This window comes from Carassius carassius, chromosome 1 (assembly GCF_963082965.1).
Source record: "Carassius carassius chromosome 1, fCarCar2.1, whole genome shotgun sequence".
In the NCBI taxonomy this organism is placed as follows: domain Eukaryota; kingdom Metazoa; phylum Chordata; class Actinopteri; order Cypriniformes; family Cyprinidae; genus Carassius; species Carassius carassius.
In genome coordinates, this window is record NC_081755.1 from 21,468,293 (window position 1) to 21,482,667 (window position 14,375).

General features: G+C 35.5%; 1 protein-coding gene across 2 annotated transcripts in view; it reads right to left on the reverse strand.

Annotated features, from left to right (window-relative positions):
* Positions 1 to 2,005: 2,005 nt before the first annotated feature.
* Positions 2,006 to 14,375, reverse strand: part of LOC132141460 (TOM1-like protein 2) — a 41,400-nt gene continuing 29,030 nt past the window's right edge. Inside the window, exons 10-15 of one of the 2 annotated variants that reach the window (XM_059550993.1) lie at positions 14,082 to 14,256; positions 13,842 to 13,959; positions 13,661 to 13,736; positions 5,149 to 5,208; positions 3,517 to 3,553; positions 2,006 to 2,906 (exon numbers count right to left, since the gene is read on the reverse strand). In XM_059550993.1, the coding sequence (XP_059406976.1) occupies positions 2,752 to 2,906; positions 3,517 to 3,553; positions 5,149 to 5,208; positions 13,661 to 13,736; positions 13,842 to 13,959; positions 14,082 to 14,256 (621 nt within the window). In that variant the 3' untranslated portion in view covers positions 2,006 to 2,751. Of the gene's footprint in view, positions 2,907 to 3,516; positions 3,554 to 4,413; positions 5,209 to 11,824; positions 11,891 to 13,660; positions 13,737 to 13,841; positions 13,960 to 14,081; positions 14,257 to 14,375 lie in introns of those variants that run through there. The other variant, XM_059550985.1, reaches the window with a different exon arrangement.

A 14,375-nucleotide genomic window follows, 5' to 3' on the forward strand; every position in this document is an offset into this window, starting at 1 on the left:
ATGTTGAAATTAACATCAACTAAGACTAATAAGTGCTGTAGAAGGACTGTTCTTGCTTAGATCATGTTAACTAAAGTAGTTAACTAACATTAACTAATAGACCATTATTCTAAAGTGTTACCAGCATAATATTATTGTTGTTAACGTAATTAACACTTCTGTTATCATGTTAATATATTTTATTATAATTATTTTTAAATGAACAAACACCCGTATTGCATCAACCATACATTATCATTATTGGATTATTGCATTGCGTTTTTAATTTCTTGTTTTACCCAAATATAACTGCTGTAGACAACGTATAATTTTAATTTGTACTTATTTAACTTATTTTTACTCTGTTAGTACTCTGTTACTCTTTTGAGCTTCTTAAAATGAATCACAAAGGAAAATGTTTGCATTAAGCAAATGAATCACTTTAATAAAATAGTTTGGATTAAACAATGAATCTGACAATAGGAAATTTATTACATTTCATTATTCTAAAATACATTTAGGACATTATGAGATAAATAATCAAAATAGTCAAGACTTTTAATATCACATGGCAACATTCATTTAAGAAGTTAATACAAACAATGATTGCCAAAGGATGAAAGCAGAGCTCTTTAGATATTAATAATAGCAGGTATAACACTTTCCTTCTTATAAGCAATTAAAAGGCTGGAAACAAAATAGATATTGCAGTTTTTTTTATGGCATAACAAATAGCTATCTTCCACATGACCTTGGCTAAGAAATCAGGCCATTATTGATTCCTGAACGTGCTGCAAATTCATTTCATTCGAAACCACACTGACTTGTGCCTTATATTCAAGTAAAGCACACGGCCCTCCAGTGTTTTACACGTTTATCTGCTGATTTAGGGGGAGTGATGGAGGTTTGTTGGTATAACTGGCAACAAAATTTAAGCCCTTCCCATCATTAGATGCTTACCAACTGAGGTTTGCCCGTTTAAAATGCTTGATGCTTGATCTAGCTGCAGTTACTTTATATACATATAAGACTGAAGTGAACATCTTCCTCAGGTTGTTGGGAAGAGAGCAGTGCAATATTTAGCATGATTCAAATAGAGGTGTACAGTACAGCTGTTAGTGACTGTAAACGCACTGGAATGAAAACCACTGGTGATCCTGCAAAGCCCTGAAATCACACGGCATAGAATCTTTCATGACAAAACTAAAAAAGAGGGATGCAATTAAACATTTAGATTTTTCTACACCAAAGTTAATCCAAACTTTAAGTACTATACACACTTTTCTAATGTATATACACTTTTTTTTTGTATACGTATGGATACATATTTTACAAACACCATTAGGCTAATATAATTCTTGGTTTGGTCTAGCAAGATTTAGGACAAAGCAAAATATCCATTCATTTCCTAACTTCACTGCCAAATCTGGCAATTTTTGCTGACTGAAATCAATCCTTAAACAGGAATCTGACAGAAAGATGCAGAAAGAGGGCGAAACTTATGAAGAAATGTCTGTCATATTTCATATGCCCCAAAAACAATACATTTCAGAAATGATATATTGTATCAAGCAAATGAAGCCTAATTGTTTTCCTCTATCAGTTTAAATATGTGGAGTCTGTAGGTAAGCTAGAAGTTAAGTATGAGTAAATTATAAATATGTTTTTTGTAGATAAATTGCTCTGAAAAGTGTAAATACTGGTGGTGTAAAAATTTGTAAAAGTATGACTTTGAGGTTTGATTAATTTTGTTTATTATTATTTTGATGTTTTTGAAAGATGTCCCTTACACTCAAAAGTCCACATATATTTGATTAAAAAAATACAATAAAACAGTAATTTATGAAATATCATTACAATTTAAATTAACTTTTTAATATTTGTATTTTATTTGAATACATTTCAAAATGTTATTTATTTCTTCAGAAATCATGCTAATTTGCTGCTCAAGAAATAATAATAATGAAAAAAAAAAAAAATAACCTCCGTTTCTACAAAACTGTTTTCAACATTGATGGTAATAATATTAGGATGCATTTTTTCAAATGTTTTGTAATTTTGGATCAATAAACTGTATATGCAGACGTCTGATCTACGCCTTAAAATGCCCTCAAATGGTGCCTTTAAAATTGTAAAACGGCAATGGCTCAGCAAACCTCAACTCTTTGGAAACAGTCAATATAATTTTACAAAAACCTTTATCGATGGAAAACACGTTTCTTCTTCTGTCTTTGGTAATCCGCACGTGATGATTACAAGAATATAGCCACTTTTCTTCACCAGAGCCTCATAAACATGACGACCCACTGTCTATGCGCTCCTACGCCTGATTAAGATCTAATATTTTCTTGCTCTATTTACCACAGAGACAGTTTGAATCACAATCCATAGCTGACTGAGAAGAACTGACCCACATAAATACCTCACCTCATGGAATGACAAACTTTAAGAGCGTTAGTTCATTAATGGACGATAAAGACCAAACCAATCAGCTCTATTCGACTATTATTTGACAGGAATGTAAGAAGCGAGCTCTCTAAAGAGAATCATTTTGGCTACATGTTTGCTTAAGCCATCGCTTGACAGCGCTGTTCAGCTCAAAGTCTGCGGTTATGAAGCTGGATTCTCACAGTGCTCTATCAGGCGGGGTGGGTTGATATTAGTCAGGGGTCTTGTTGCCGTATAACATCAGTAGGTTTGTAAAGGAACAGGTGGAGTGGTGGAGGGAATGTGGTTGTGGTCACCAGTGAGAGCATCTGTCCTGTCACTGTTCTACAAGGCAAAGAGATTGTCCTCCGTCTGCTGCGTCCTCCTGCGGTTGCTGCTAGATGCGCTCACTAGAGGTCTGGGCTCTACGGCGGCGGCGGCGGCCAGCGGTGGAGCCTGGTCTGCGGCTTTGGCCCGCTCCTCTAAGAACTTGTCGAAGTCTAAAGAGACATCAGGAGAACAACTATCAACTGCACTCATGAGTTTAAAGCTTGCCATGAAATGATAAGTCAGAAAAATCTATTCATTCCAAATGGATCTGTTTGTTAAACCTTCAAATGAACTCCGAGTCCTTAAAAAATGTGCGTATCAAATATGATACACTAGGCTTTATATAGTTAATGCAAATTTGAAATAGTATTTTAATTAGTGCTGTCAAACGATTAATCGCGATTAATCGCATCCAAAATAAAATAAACGTTTTTGTTTACATAATATATGTGTGTATTTTGTATATTAACTGTATATATAAAAGACACACGCATACAGCATATATTTTGAAAATATTTAAGTTTTTATATATTATTTACATTTATATTCATATAATTTATATCATATATAAATATTTAATATATAAACGTAAAAATGTACATGCATGTGTGTGTATTTATGTATGCGTAATACATATACACAGCACACACACATATATATTATGTAGCAAAAACTGTTATTTTGGATGCGATTAATCGTGATTAATCGTTTGACAGCACTGATTCGAATATTTCCGTAATGTACCCTTGTAAATTCACATTTTTCTCTCTCACACTGTACCTTCACTCGTAACTCCTTCCTCGGTTTCTTCTCCTTTCTGTTTATGGAAGTAAAGAGATAAAATTATTAACACATTAGACCAGTCAGTTTTCTTACTGTGCCATAAAGAATGAACAGGGACCTACCATTCAGCTGGAAAACCACTTTACAGCGTGACATTTTTATAAACAAAAGGTACATTATGTATGTATGCATTTTCCTTATTATTTATGACAATAGATCAGTGTTGGGGAGAAACTGACTGAATGTAATGACACTAATTAACTAAGTGTGACAATAGTTAAGTTGTTTTTTAAGTAGTCTAGCTTTTCTGGTAAGTGTAGCATGACCAAACACATTCACTTATGTGATATGTACTTTTGAGAAATGGTTTTATTTCAGTAAATCAGTCAGTTCTGTCTTCAGTGAGGATCAGGTCAAGGTGTTTTTTTATTTTTTATTTTATTTTATTTTTTACATTCTACCGTTTAGATTATCCAAAGATCAGCTCATGTACATTTACAATACTGTAAATAAAAATTTGGGCTTGGGAAGATTTTTAATGTTTATGAAAGTCTCTTCTGCTTTACAAGGGTGCATTTATTTGGTGAAAAATACAGTAAAATCAGTAATATTGCGAAATATTATTGCAATATTATTGTTTTCTATTTTAATATGTTTTAAAATGTAATTTAATCCTGTGATCAAAACTGAATTTTCAGCATCTTGCATTTATTAGAAAAAAAAATGTTTTGTAATAATATGTGTAATAATTTGTATAAATGTGTTTACTGTCACTTTTGATACTTAGTCAATATATCATATATATCACATATATATTCATAAAAAAAATTATGAATCCAAACTTTTGAACGGTAAAAATACTGTCATTTTTTTTATAATGGCTATATTTTATCTGACAATTACCTAAAAGACACATACACTTAAATAACTTCAATGTAATTGGAACTTGTAGTATTTCTAAATACTTTTTCAAAAACCAGGCCAAATAAATCAACTTGTTGGACATTTTTGTGATCAGCTTCAGCAAATGCTCACATTCTTCTGTTTTTGAAAATGTCATCAATTTGTATGAATTTAAAGTTTTCTTTTAAATTCCATGCAATTCTATTTAGGTCCGAGAAATCATGACTAAAATATTGGCTATTTAAAAACAAACATCCCTGTAGTTTGCGTCAATTAACTTCCCCAACACTGTTCAATGGACATATATCACATCACATTTATTGACTTCAACAAACTACACAGTTCTTTGAATATCTGTAAGATGACATATAACAACAGATGAGAGAAAGCATCCGGCACCCATTGAACTGCAACATTCAACAACATCACTCTTCTGAACACGCTCATGAGTTACTCCAACACCACAGACTGGAGCTTCACGGACATCTTAAACTGCTAATCATTTATCCCTAGTTAATATTCATTAGTATGATGTGAATGAGTGCCTTATGGTGGACTGACAACATGATTGGTGGAAATGAATGATTAGTATAGTACTGAGGTGGCAGAAGAATCAGACAGCAGAACCAAACAGACTTGGTTAAATGAAAGGGAGGAAGAAGAAAGACGTGATGCTAACATGGAAACAAAAACAGAGAGAATGAAATCAAGGTAAAGAAGTCTCACCACATCGGCACAGAGCCACTCCTCAATGTCATCCATGACAGAGGACTGCGATACGGGGATCTATGGAGCAAAGCCATGGACAAACCAAAGACCCCCAAAGCCACGAAAAAAACAAAAAACACCCCCGACAAACAAAAACACAAACAATAAAATCACCAGAGGCTCTGAGAGGAAAATAACAACAACAGAAAAATGCTAAATCAACGTCAAACCGAGCCAAAACACACAATCCACACACTCTCTCGCTCTCTCTCTCTCACACACACACACACACACACACACACACACACACACACACACACACACACACACACACACACACACACACACACACACACACACACAGAGAGAGAGAGAGCTGGAGTAACACTGCTTCACATGCTGTGACAGTGAAAAATGAAAAAACACTGAAGGAGAGATGCAGTGTGAAGCTTCGGAATCAATAGAGAAGTGTTTATCATTATGAATACAGGATTATGGTGAAAAATATCGTGAGAGATGAAGAGCGGCACAAGAGCTCCCCCTACAGTGAACATTTCCCCATGTATTTCTCATGGACACAATTGTTTGTTTGAAAATCAAATATAACTGCCACAAGACGTTTGCAGTGTCATTTCCTCTATTTGTTAAGATCAAGATTCAAAATAAACGTTTTTAAACACTACCAGTCCAAAGTTAGGACAAAACCAATTATTTATTCAGCTGCATGAAATATGTTTTGTGGACATTTTTAAATTGTGAAAATGTATGAATTTCTTTACAAAAAGAAAATTTAATTTTCCTATGTAATTTCTAATTACATTCCTATGTAATTCCTATGTAATTTTAAATTTTCCTGTGTACATAATACATATTTATTTATTTTAATGTTTGTAATGAGCAAAGAAATAATCAAGCAGAAAAACGTGGAGGATAATATAATATAATATAATATAATATAATATAATATAATATAATATAATATAATATAATATAATATAATATAATATAATATAATATAATATAATATAATATAATATAATATAATATAATATAATATAATATATGAATAACAAATACACATTAATTCATATTTATTTTGTCCCAGGTTATATTTTTGGTTATTTTGTTATGTTAAATCAGCTCAACTACACATGTGTGAAGAGGACTTTCATTCAGATCAGAATGGTGTGGATTGAGGAGGGGAGTTTTTCTATGTTATTATTGTCAGTAGTAGTGATGATGGAGATCATGTAGATGGAAAGGCTCTGACCACACAGCTGTCCAGTTTAAGATACGAAGGACCAAACTACAGGACAAGCATTAAGTGTATTCACACTGACAGCGATTTTATTTACACTACCCTTCAAAAGTTTTTCAATATTTATTTATTTAATGATTATATACATTGATAGAGCAAAGATGCATTGAATTAATCAGAGTGACAGTAAAGATATGTCTGATGTTATAAAACATTTCTATTTCAAATAAAGGCTGTTCTTTTAAACTTTCTATTCATCAAAGAATCCTGGAAAATAAAACGATTTTCAACATTGTTAATAATAATAATAATAATACATGTTTCTTGAGCAGCCAATCAGCATATCAGAATGATTTCTGAAGATCATGTGACAGACGATTGGAGTAATGATGATGAAAATACAGCTTTGATCACAGGAATAAATTGTATTTTAATATATACAGTCAAATAGAAAAAAGCTATTTTAAATTGTAAACATATTTATAAATATTCAAATTTTTAACTATATATATACAGTACATCATTGGGTGCCATGATGTTATTGATGGGCTGAACACTAAACCTAACGTTCTCCTGTGGGAGAAAGATCTTCATTTCTTATTGGTGTTGCAGCTCATTTGCATAAAGTTAAACTTTGTTGAACCACTAGACACATCCACACTGCATCGTCAACAGTCACTGTTGCTCATGTTACCTGAAATCAGCAGCTCTCAATAGAAATCAATGACTTTCTTTCTGCAAATCTCTATCAGTGTGAATGTATTTTGAAACCCTGAGTTTGGAACTGTATAGAACACAGGATCCAGAACCTCCCATGAGCCGAGGGCCGGTTATAACTGAGTTAATTCATGTTAAAGTCCAGGGTCTAACCAGTGTATGAAATGAAATAGATAAGATGCAATCTACAACTTTTATCTTGAAAAAGTAAGGGTTTCATACCTGTGATGATCAATGAAAATTAGGTGATGAAAAAGGTCACAGTAAAAGGGACAGAGCAAAGAGAAGAGCCTAGAGATGGCCCTAGAGCCTCTCAGGAGTTATTAGATCAGAGATGTTGAAAAAAAAAAGAAAGGAAAAAAGGGGCTGCTTTTTCCATAAAATGAAAAATAAAAACATGACTTGCTCACCAATGGATCCCGTGCAGTGAATGGGTTGCATCAGAATGGGAGTCCAAACAGCTGATAAAAACATCACAGTAATTCACAAGTAATCCACACTCCAGTGCATCAATTAATGTCTTGTGATGTATGGAGCAGCTCTCTGTATTTTGGCACTATACAGGTGCTGGTCATATAATTAGAATATCATCAGAAAGTTGATTTATTTCACAAATTCCATTCAAAAAGTTAAACTTGTATATTATATTATATATATATATATATATATATATATATATATATATATATTGTACAGTAGTGGCCAAAGGTTTTGAGAATTACATAAATATTGGAAATTGGAAAAGATGCTGCTTAAGTTTTTATAATAGAAATTTGCATATACTCCAGAATGTTATGAAGAGTGATCAGATGAATTGCATAGTCCTTCTTTGCCATGAAAATTAACTTAATCCCCCAAAAACCTTTCCACTGCATTTCATTGCTGTCATTAAAGGAGCTGCTGAGATCATTTCAGTAATCGTCTTGTTAACTCAGGTGAGAATGTTGACGAGCACAAGGCTGGAGATCATTATGTCAGGCTGATTGGGTTAGAATGGCAGACTTGACATGTTAAAAGGAGGGTGATGCTTGAAATCATTGTTCTTCCATTGTTAACCATGGTGACCGGCAAAGAAACGCGTGCAGCCATCATTGCGTTGCATAAAAATGGCTTCACAGGCAAGGATATTGTGGCTACTAAGATTGCACCTAAATCAACAATTTATAGGATCATCAAGAACTTCAAGGAAAGAGGTTAAATTCTTGTAAAGAAGGCTTCAGGGCGTCCAAGAAAGTCCAGCAAGCGCCAGGATCGTCTCCTAAAGAGGATTCAGCTGCGGGATCGGAGTGCCACCAGTGCAGAGCTTGCTCAGGAATGGCAGCAGGCAGGTGTGAGCGCATCTGCACACAGAGTGAGGCCAAGACTTTTGGAAGATGGCCTGGTGTCAAGAAGGGCAGCAAAGAAGCCACTTCTCTCCAAAAAAAAACATCAGGGACAGATTGATCTTCTGCAGAAAGTATAGTGAATGGACTGCTGAGGACTGGGGCAAAGTCATATTCTCTGATGAAGCCCCTTTCCGATTGTTTGGGGCATCTGGAAAAAGGCTTGTCCAGAGAAGAAAAGGTGAGCGCTACCATCAGTCCTGTGTCATGCCAACAGTAAAGCATCCTGACACCATTCATGTGTGGGGTTGCTTCTCATCCAAGGGAGTGGGCTCACTCACAATTCTGCCCCAAAACACAGCCATGAATAAAGAATGGTACCAAAACACCCTCCAACAGCAACTTCTTCCAACAATCCAACAACAGTTTGGTGAAGAACAATGCATTTTCCAGCACGATGGAGCACCGTGCCATAAGGCAAAAGTGATAACTAAGTGGCTCGGGGACCAGAATGTTGAAATTTTGGGTCCATGGCCTGGAAACTCCCCAGATCTTAATCCCATTGAGAACTTATGGTCAATCCTCAAGAGGCGGGTGGACAAACAAAAACCCACTAATTCTGACAAACTCAAAGAAGTGATTATGAAAGAATGGGTTGCTATCAGTCAGGATTTGGCCCAGAAGTTGATTGAGAGCATGCTCAGTCGAATTGCAGAGGTCCTGAAAAAGAAGGACCAACACTGCAAATACTGACTCTTTGCATAAATGTCGTGTAATTGTCGATAAAAGCCTTTGAAACGTATGAAGTACTTGTAATTATATTTCAGTACATCACTGAAACAACTGAAACAAAGATCTAAAAGCAGTTTAGCAGCAAACTTTTTGAAAACTAATATTTATGTAATTCTCAAAACTTTTGGGCACGACTGTATATTATATGATATATTTCAAATATTTATTTCTTTTAATTTTGATGTTTATAACTGACAACTAAGGAAAATCCCAAATTCAGTATCTCAGAAAATTTGAATATTGTGAAAAGTTTCAATATTGAAGACACCTGGTGCCACGCCCTAATCAGCTAATTAACTCAAAACACCTGCAAAGTCCTTTAAATGGTCTCTCAGTCTAGTTCTGTAGGCTACACAATCATGGGGAAGACTGCTGACTTGACAGTTGTCCAAAAGACAACCATTGACACCTTGCACAAGGAGGGCAAGACACAAAAGGTCACTGCAAAAGAGGCTGGCTGTTCACAGTGCTCTGTGTCCAAGCACGTTAACAGAGAGGAGAAGGGAAGGAAAAGATGTGGTAGAAAAAAAGTGTACAAGCAATAGGGATAACCGCACCCTGGAGAGGATTGTGAAACAAAACCCATTCAAAAATGTGGGGGTGATTCACAAAGAGTGGACTGCAGCTGGAGTCAGTGCTTCAAGAAACACTACAAACAGACGTATGCAAGACCTGGGTTTCAGCTTTCGCATTCCTTGTGTCAAGCCACTCTTGAACAACAGACAGCCTCAGAAGCATCTAAAGAGAAAAAGGACTGGACTGCTGCTGAGTGGTCCAAAGTTATGTTCTCTGATGAAAGTAAATTTTGCATTTCCTTTGAAAATAAGGGTCCCAGAGTCTGGAGGAAGAGAGAATATGCACACAATCCATGTTGCTTGTGGTCCAGTGTAAAGTTTCCACAGTCAGTGATGGTTTGGGGTGCCATGTCATCTGCTGGTGTTGGTCCAATGTGTTAAGGTCAACACAGCTGTATACCAGGAAGTTTTAGAGCACTTCATGCTTCCTGCTGCTGACCAACTTTATGGAGATGCAGATTTAATTTTCCATCAGGACTTGGCACCTGCACACAGTGCCAAATCTACCAGTACCTGGTTTAAGGACCATGGTATCCCTGTTCTTAATTTGCCAGCAAACTCGCCTGACCTTAACCCCATAGAAAATCTATGGGGTATTGTGAAGAGGAAGATGCGATATGCCAGACCCAATGATGCAGAAGAGCTGAAGGCAACTATCAGAGCAACCTGGGCTCTCATAACACCTGAGCAGTGCCACAGACTGATCGACTCGATGCCACGCTGCATTGCTGCAGTAATTCAGGCAAAAGGAGCCCCAACTAAGTATTGAGTGCTGTACATGCTCATACTTTTCATTTTCATACTTTTCAGTTGGCCAAGATTTCTAAAAATCCTTTCTTTATATTGGTCTTAATTAATATTCTAATTTTCTGAGATACTGAATTTGGGATTTTCCTTAGTTGTCAGTTATAATCATCAAAATTAAAAGAAATAAACATTTGAAATATGTGCATAATGAATGAATATAATATAAAAGTTTCACTTTTTGAATGGAATTAGTGAAATAAATCAACTTTTTAAGGATATTCTAATTATATGACCAGCACCTGTAAATCAAGATGGAACTGTAGATACGAAGTGAATGTTAAATTTGATCAGGTCTTTGCTAGGTTAAGTGCTGTAAAAAAGGCTGCATGTTTGTAAAAAAAAACAAAAACAAATCCATCATTAAGGCATTTTAACTTTAAACTATCACTTTTGAGCAAAATAATCCAAACACTTTCTCCAGTGAAAAAGTCTCTCCTGATTCAGATAAAACAACTTTTTCCTTTTAGAAAACAATATTATGGACAGACGACTCATCAATAGCAAAAAAAAAAAAAAAAAAAAATCAATACTTTGAAGTTGTCTTAATAATGGATTAGTTTATTTCAAACACAGTTTTTCCATTCATAAGATGTTAATTGATGGACTGGAGTGATGTGGATTACTTGTGGATTATTGTGATGTTTTTATCAGCTGTCTGGACTCTCATTCTGACGGCACCCATTCACTCTATTGGTGAGCAAGTGATGTAAACCTACATTTCTCCAAATCTGTTCTGATGAAGAAAAAACCTCATCTTCATTTTGAATTTAGGGTGAATGCATTTTCATTTTTGGATGAAGTTTTCATTTAAAGGTTCATCAGTTAAAAATCCATTTTCCTATAGAGAATATTAATGTAGTTTTTACTTATTTAACCCAAATGATGCACTATATACCTTTACAATGCTTCTGTGGAGTTTGACAGCTGTGGTCATTACAAACTCATGTAAGAGATGTTTTCTTGGGAAAAGAACTTTGGAACGACATGAGGTTGAGTAAATAAAGGCAGATTTGTCATGTTTGGCTGATCTCTTAACACATGCGAGCGGCTCCTCCGCATATCAAATCAGGATCACCGCAGCAGACTGTGAGAGAGCGCCTCTCCCTTTTACTGTGGGTGTATTTTAGTGGTGGTGGGAGGTAAGGGGTGGAGGTCGAGATCTGGGCTGAGTGGACAGATGTGGGTGGACACGGATGGGACAGTGGTTCTGGTGAAATCCTCACCATTCCTTGGGTAATGAGCCAGCTGTCTATGGGCTCCAACTCAGCGTTAGGACCTTTTACATTCGGCTAAATCAACAACAGAAAACACCTTAAAGATGTGAAGAAGAACAAAAGCACCTACCACACAAAAAATAATAATAACGCTCCATCTTCAGGAAAACTGAATCAGGTGTCATTTAAGGCAAGAGAAAGTAACTTTGAGTCAATGAACTAAGGTAGATGGGGTGGAAAAACAAACGAACAAAGAGAGGGAAAAAAAGAGGTGTAAACTTTGACCCATGGGCTGATTCATGTGAATTGCAACTCTAAACCACATCCGTTGTGTAACCTTGGCTGATTTCAGCACATGTATGTCTGTTACCAAAGATACAATCATAATGATTTCCTAATATCACTCTTGAAGATTTCATAATTCTTAATATTACGTTTATTCAAAAACATGCTTTTGTGTTAAAATTAAAAACTGAGTTATCTTCCTTAAATTCCCTTAGCAAAAACCACTAATAGAATAATAAGGGATTTTATTTAAGGGTCAATGAGTTGGTGCTCCTATTGTGCCCAGATCTATAAATTTATTCATAAATAAATATAAAATGATTACACACAAATATAAAAAATCACACACAATAACTTTAACAAACCACTTCACTTGAAGATGATCGTGTAAATTCAGTGTGAAGGTTTTTTTTTTTGTTTTTTTGGTAAGGACAACCGTCTTGTGATACAAAAGACTTGTTAAAAGTATTAAATTCCTAAAGAATAGTTTACACCAAAAAAGCGTAAATTATGTCATTAATGACTCACCCTCAAGTCGTTCCAAACCCGTGAGACCTTCATTCATCTTGGACATTGTGAAAATAGTCCATGTGACATCAGTGCTTCAAATGTAATATGAAGCTACGACAATACTTTGTCCGCAAAGAAAACTAAAATAACTTAATTCAACAATTTCTTCTCTTGACGACTGATGTCACATGGACTGTTTTAACAATGTCCTTACTACCTTTCTGGATCTCGAACGTGGTAGTTGCATTGCTGTCTATGAGGGTCAGAAAGCTCTCGGATTTCATCCAAAATTATCTTATTATGTGTCTTGAAGATGAACAAAGGTCTTACGGGTTTGTGAGGGTGAGTAATTAATTACAGAATTTAAATTTTTGGGTGAACTATCCCTTTAAAAGAGTGAAAACCTTATTAAATAACTTGCCATGGTCTTTAATAATTAAGTACATGTTACCTTTTATTTATTTAATTTATTATTTTATTATTATAAAAATAGTGTTACACTGTGTTACACTCAGTGTAAAGAAAAAAAGGTGCAAAGGTGTCACCGGAGCAATGCCCTTTCAAAATGTATTAATATGTACTTTTTAAAAAAGCACTAATTTGTGCAATTTTGCAGCTTTGTACTTTTCTGAGTGTAGAAACTTAGAACAACTTTTTTGGCATTAAGTTTAATGGTGGCTAATAGCAATCATCACATTTGAATTACAGCAACAATTATTGTAGTGGCGTTTTCTAAGGAACATACATAGCACTATGGGCTTATGAATGCAGCAACTTATATTTTTTTCATAAAGACCTCATAGTGCTAACATGAGAACAGGAGCATTTTTATGCCGAAAGTGACAACGAATGACATGCAAAGGCAGAGGACTAGAAATGTGTTGAAGTTGCCATACAAAACTCGTGCGAGTCCCCATCTTCTGAGAAACAGTGCGGTCTAAGTTAAGTAATAACATGCAGTGATCAGAGAGTCTAGTCAGCCATTAGCACCCCACAAAACCCTTCACAAACCCTTCATCACTATCAATATACATGCAGTAAGAAACTCACCCCAGTGGCATTTTGCTGTCTGATATCCAAAGCAGACGCCAGGCTCACCAGAGCCTGAGGTTCCTCGTATTTAACGCTAGAAATAAGCAAAGAAAATAGTTGTTGTTTTTTTGTTTTTTTTACGTGGTTTAACATAAAATGGTAATAGTGTGGTTTACAGTGGTGTGGAAATGGCACTCACTTTTTGCGCTGGTCAGCTAGAGAGCTGGACCTGGTGTGGGCGAACATGTCAAAGTCGTCCTGAGGGTTGTGAGCGCTCAGAGAGCTGAGAGTGCTGCTGACGCTGTCTGCACCCACTTCTACAGCCATAAAGAAAATCATGTTAAATAAGTTTATGTGTATGGTTTTAAATGAACTGATTTGAAGGTTTATTGGCCTCTATTTAGTCATCCTAATTAAGATGTGCACGTGAGACCCTCACCAAGTCCTGCCAGCTGTGTGGAGAGAGACACAGCAGCAGCAGGAGGAGCAGAAGGAGGCTGCAGGGTGGATGTGGGTGTATGAGTGGGTGTTGTGCTGACCCGAGGAGTGACCACAGCTGGAGAAGCGGGGTCCAAATCTATGAGATTATCCCCTTCTGAAGCCTCATTCAAGACCTGTGAATTCACAACACACATCAGACTCAAAACAACTCTCTATTACTTCACCTGTTCTATAGTGGCATAATAAATCCATACTAATATTGTAATACAGCTTGATACAGAAATGGGGGAAA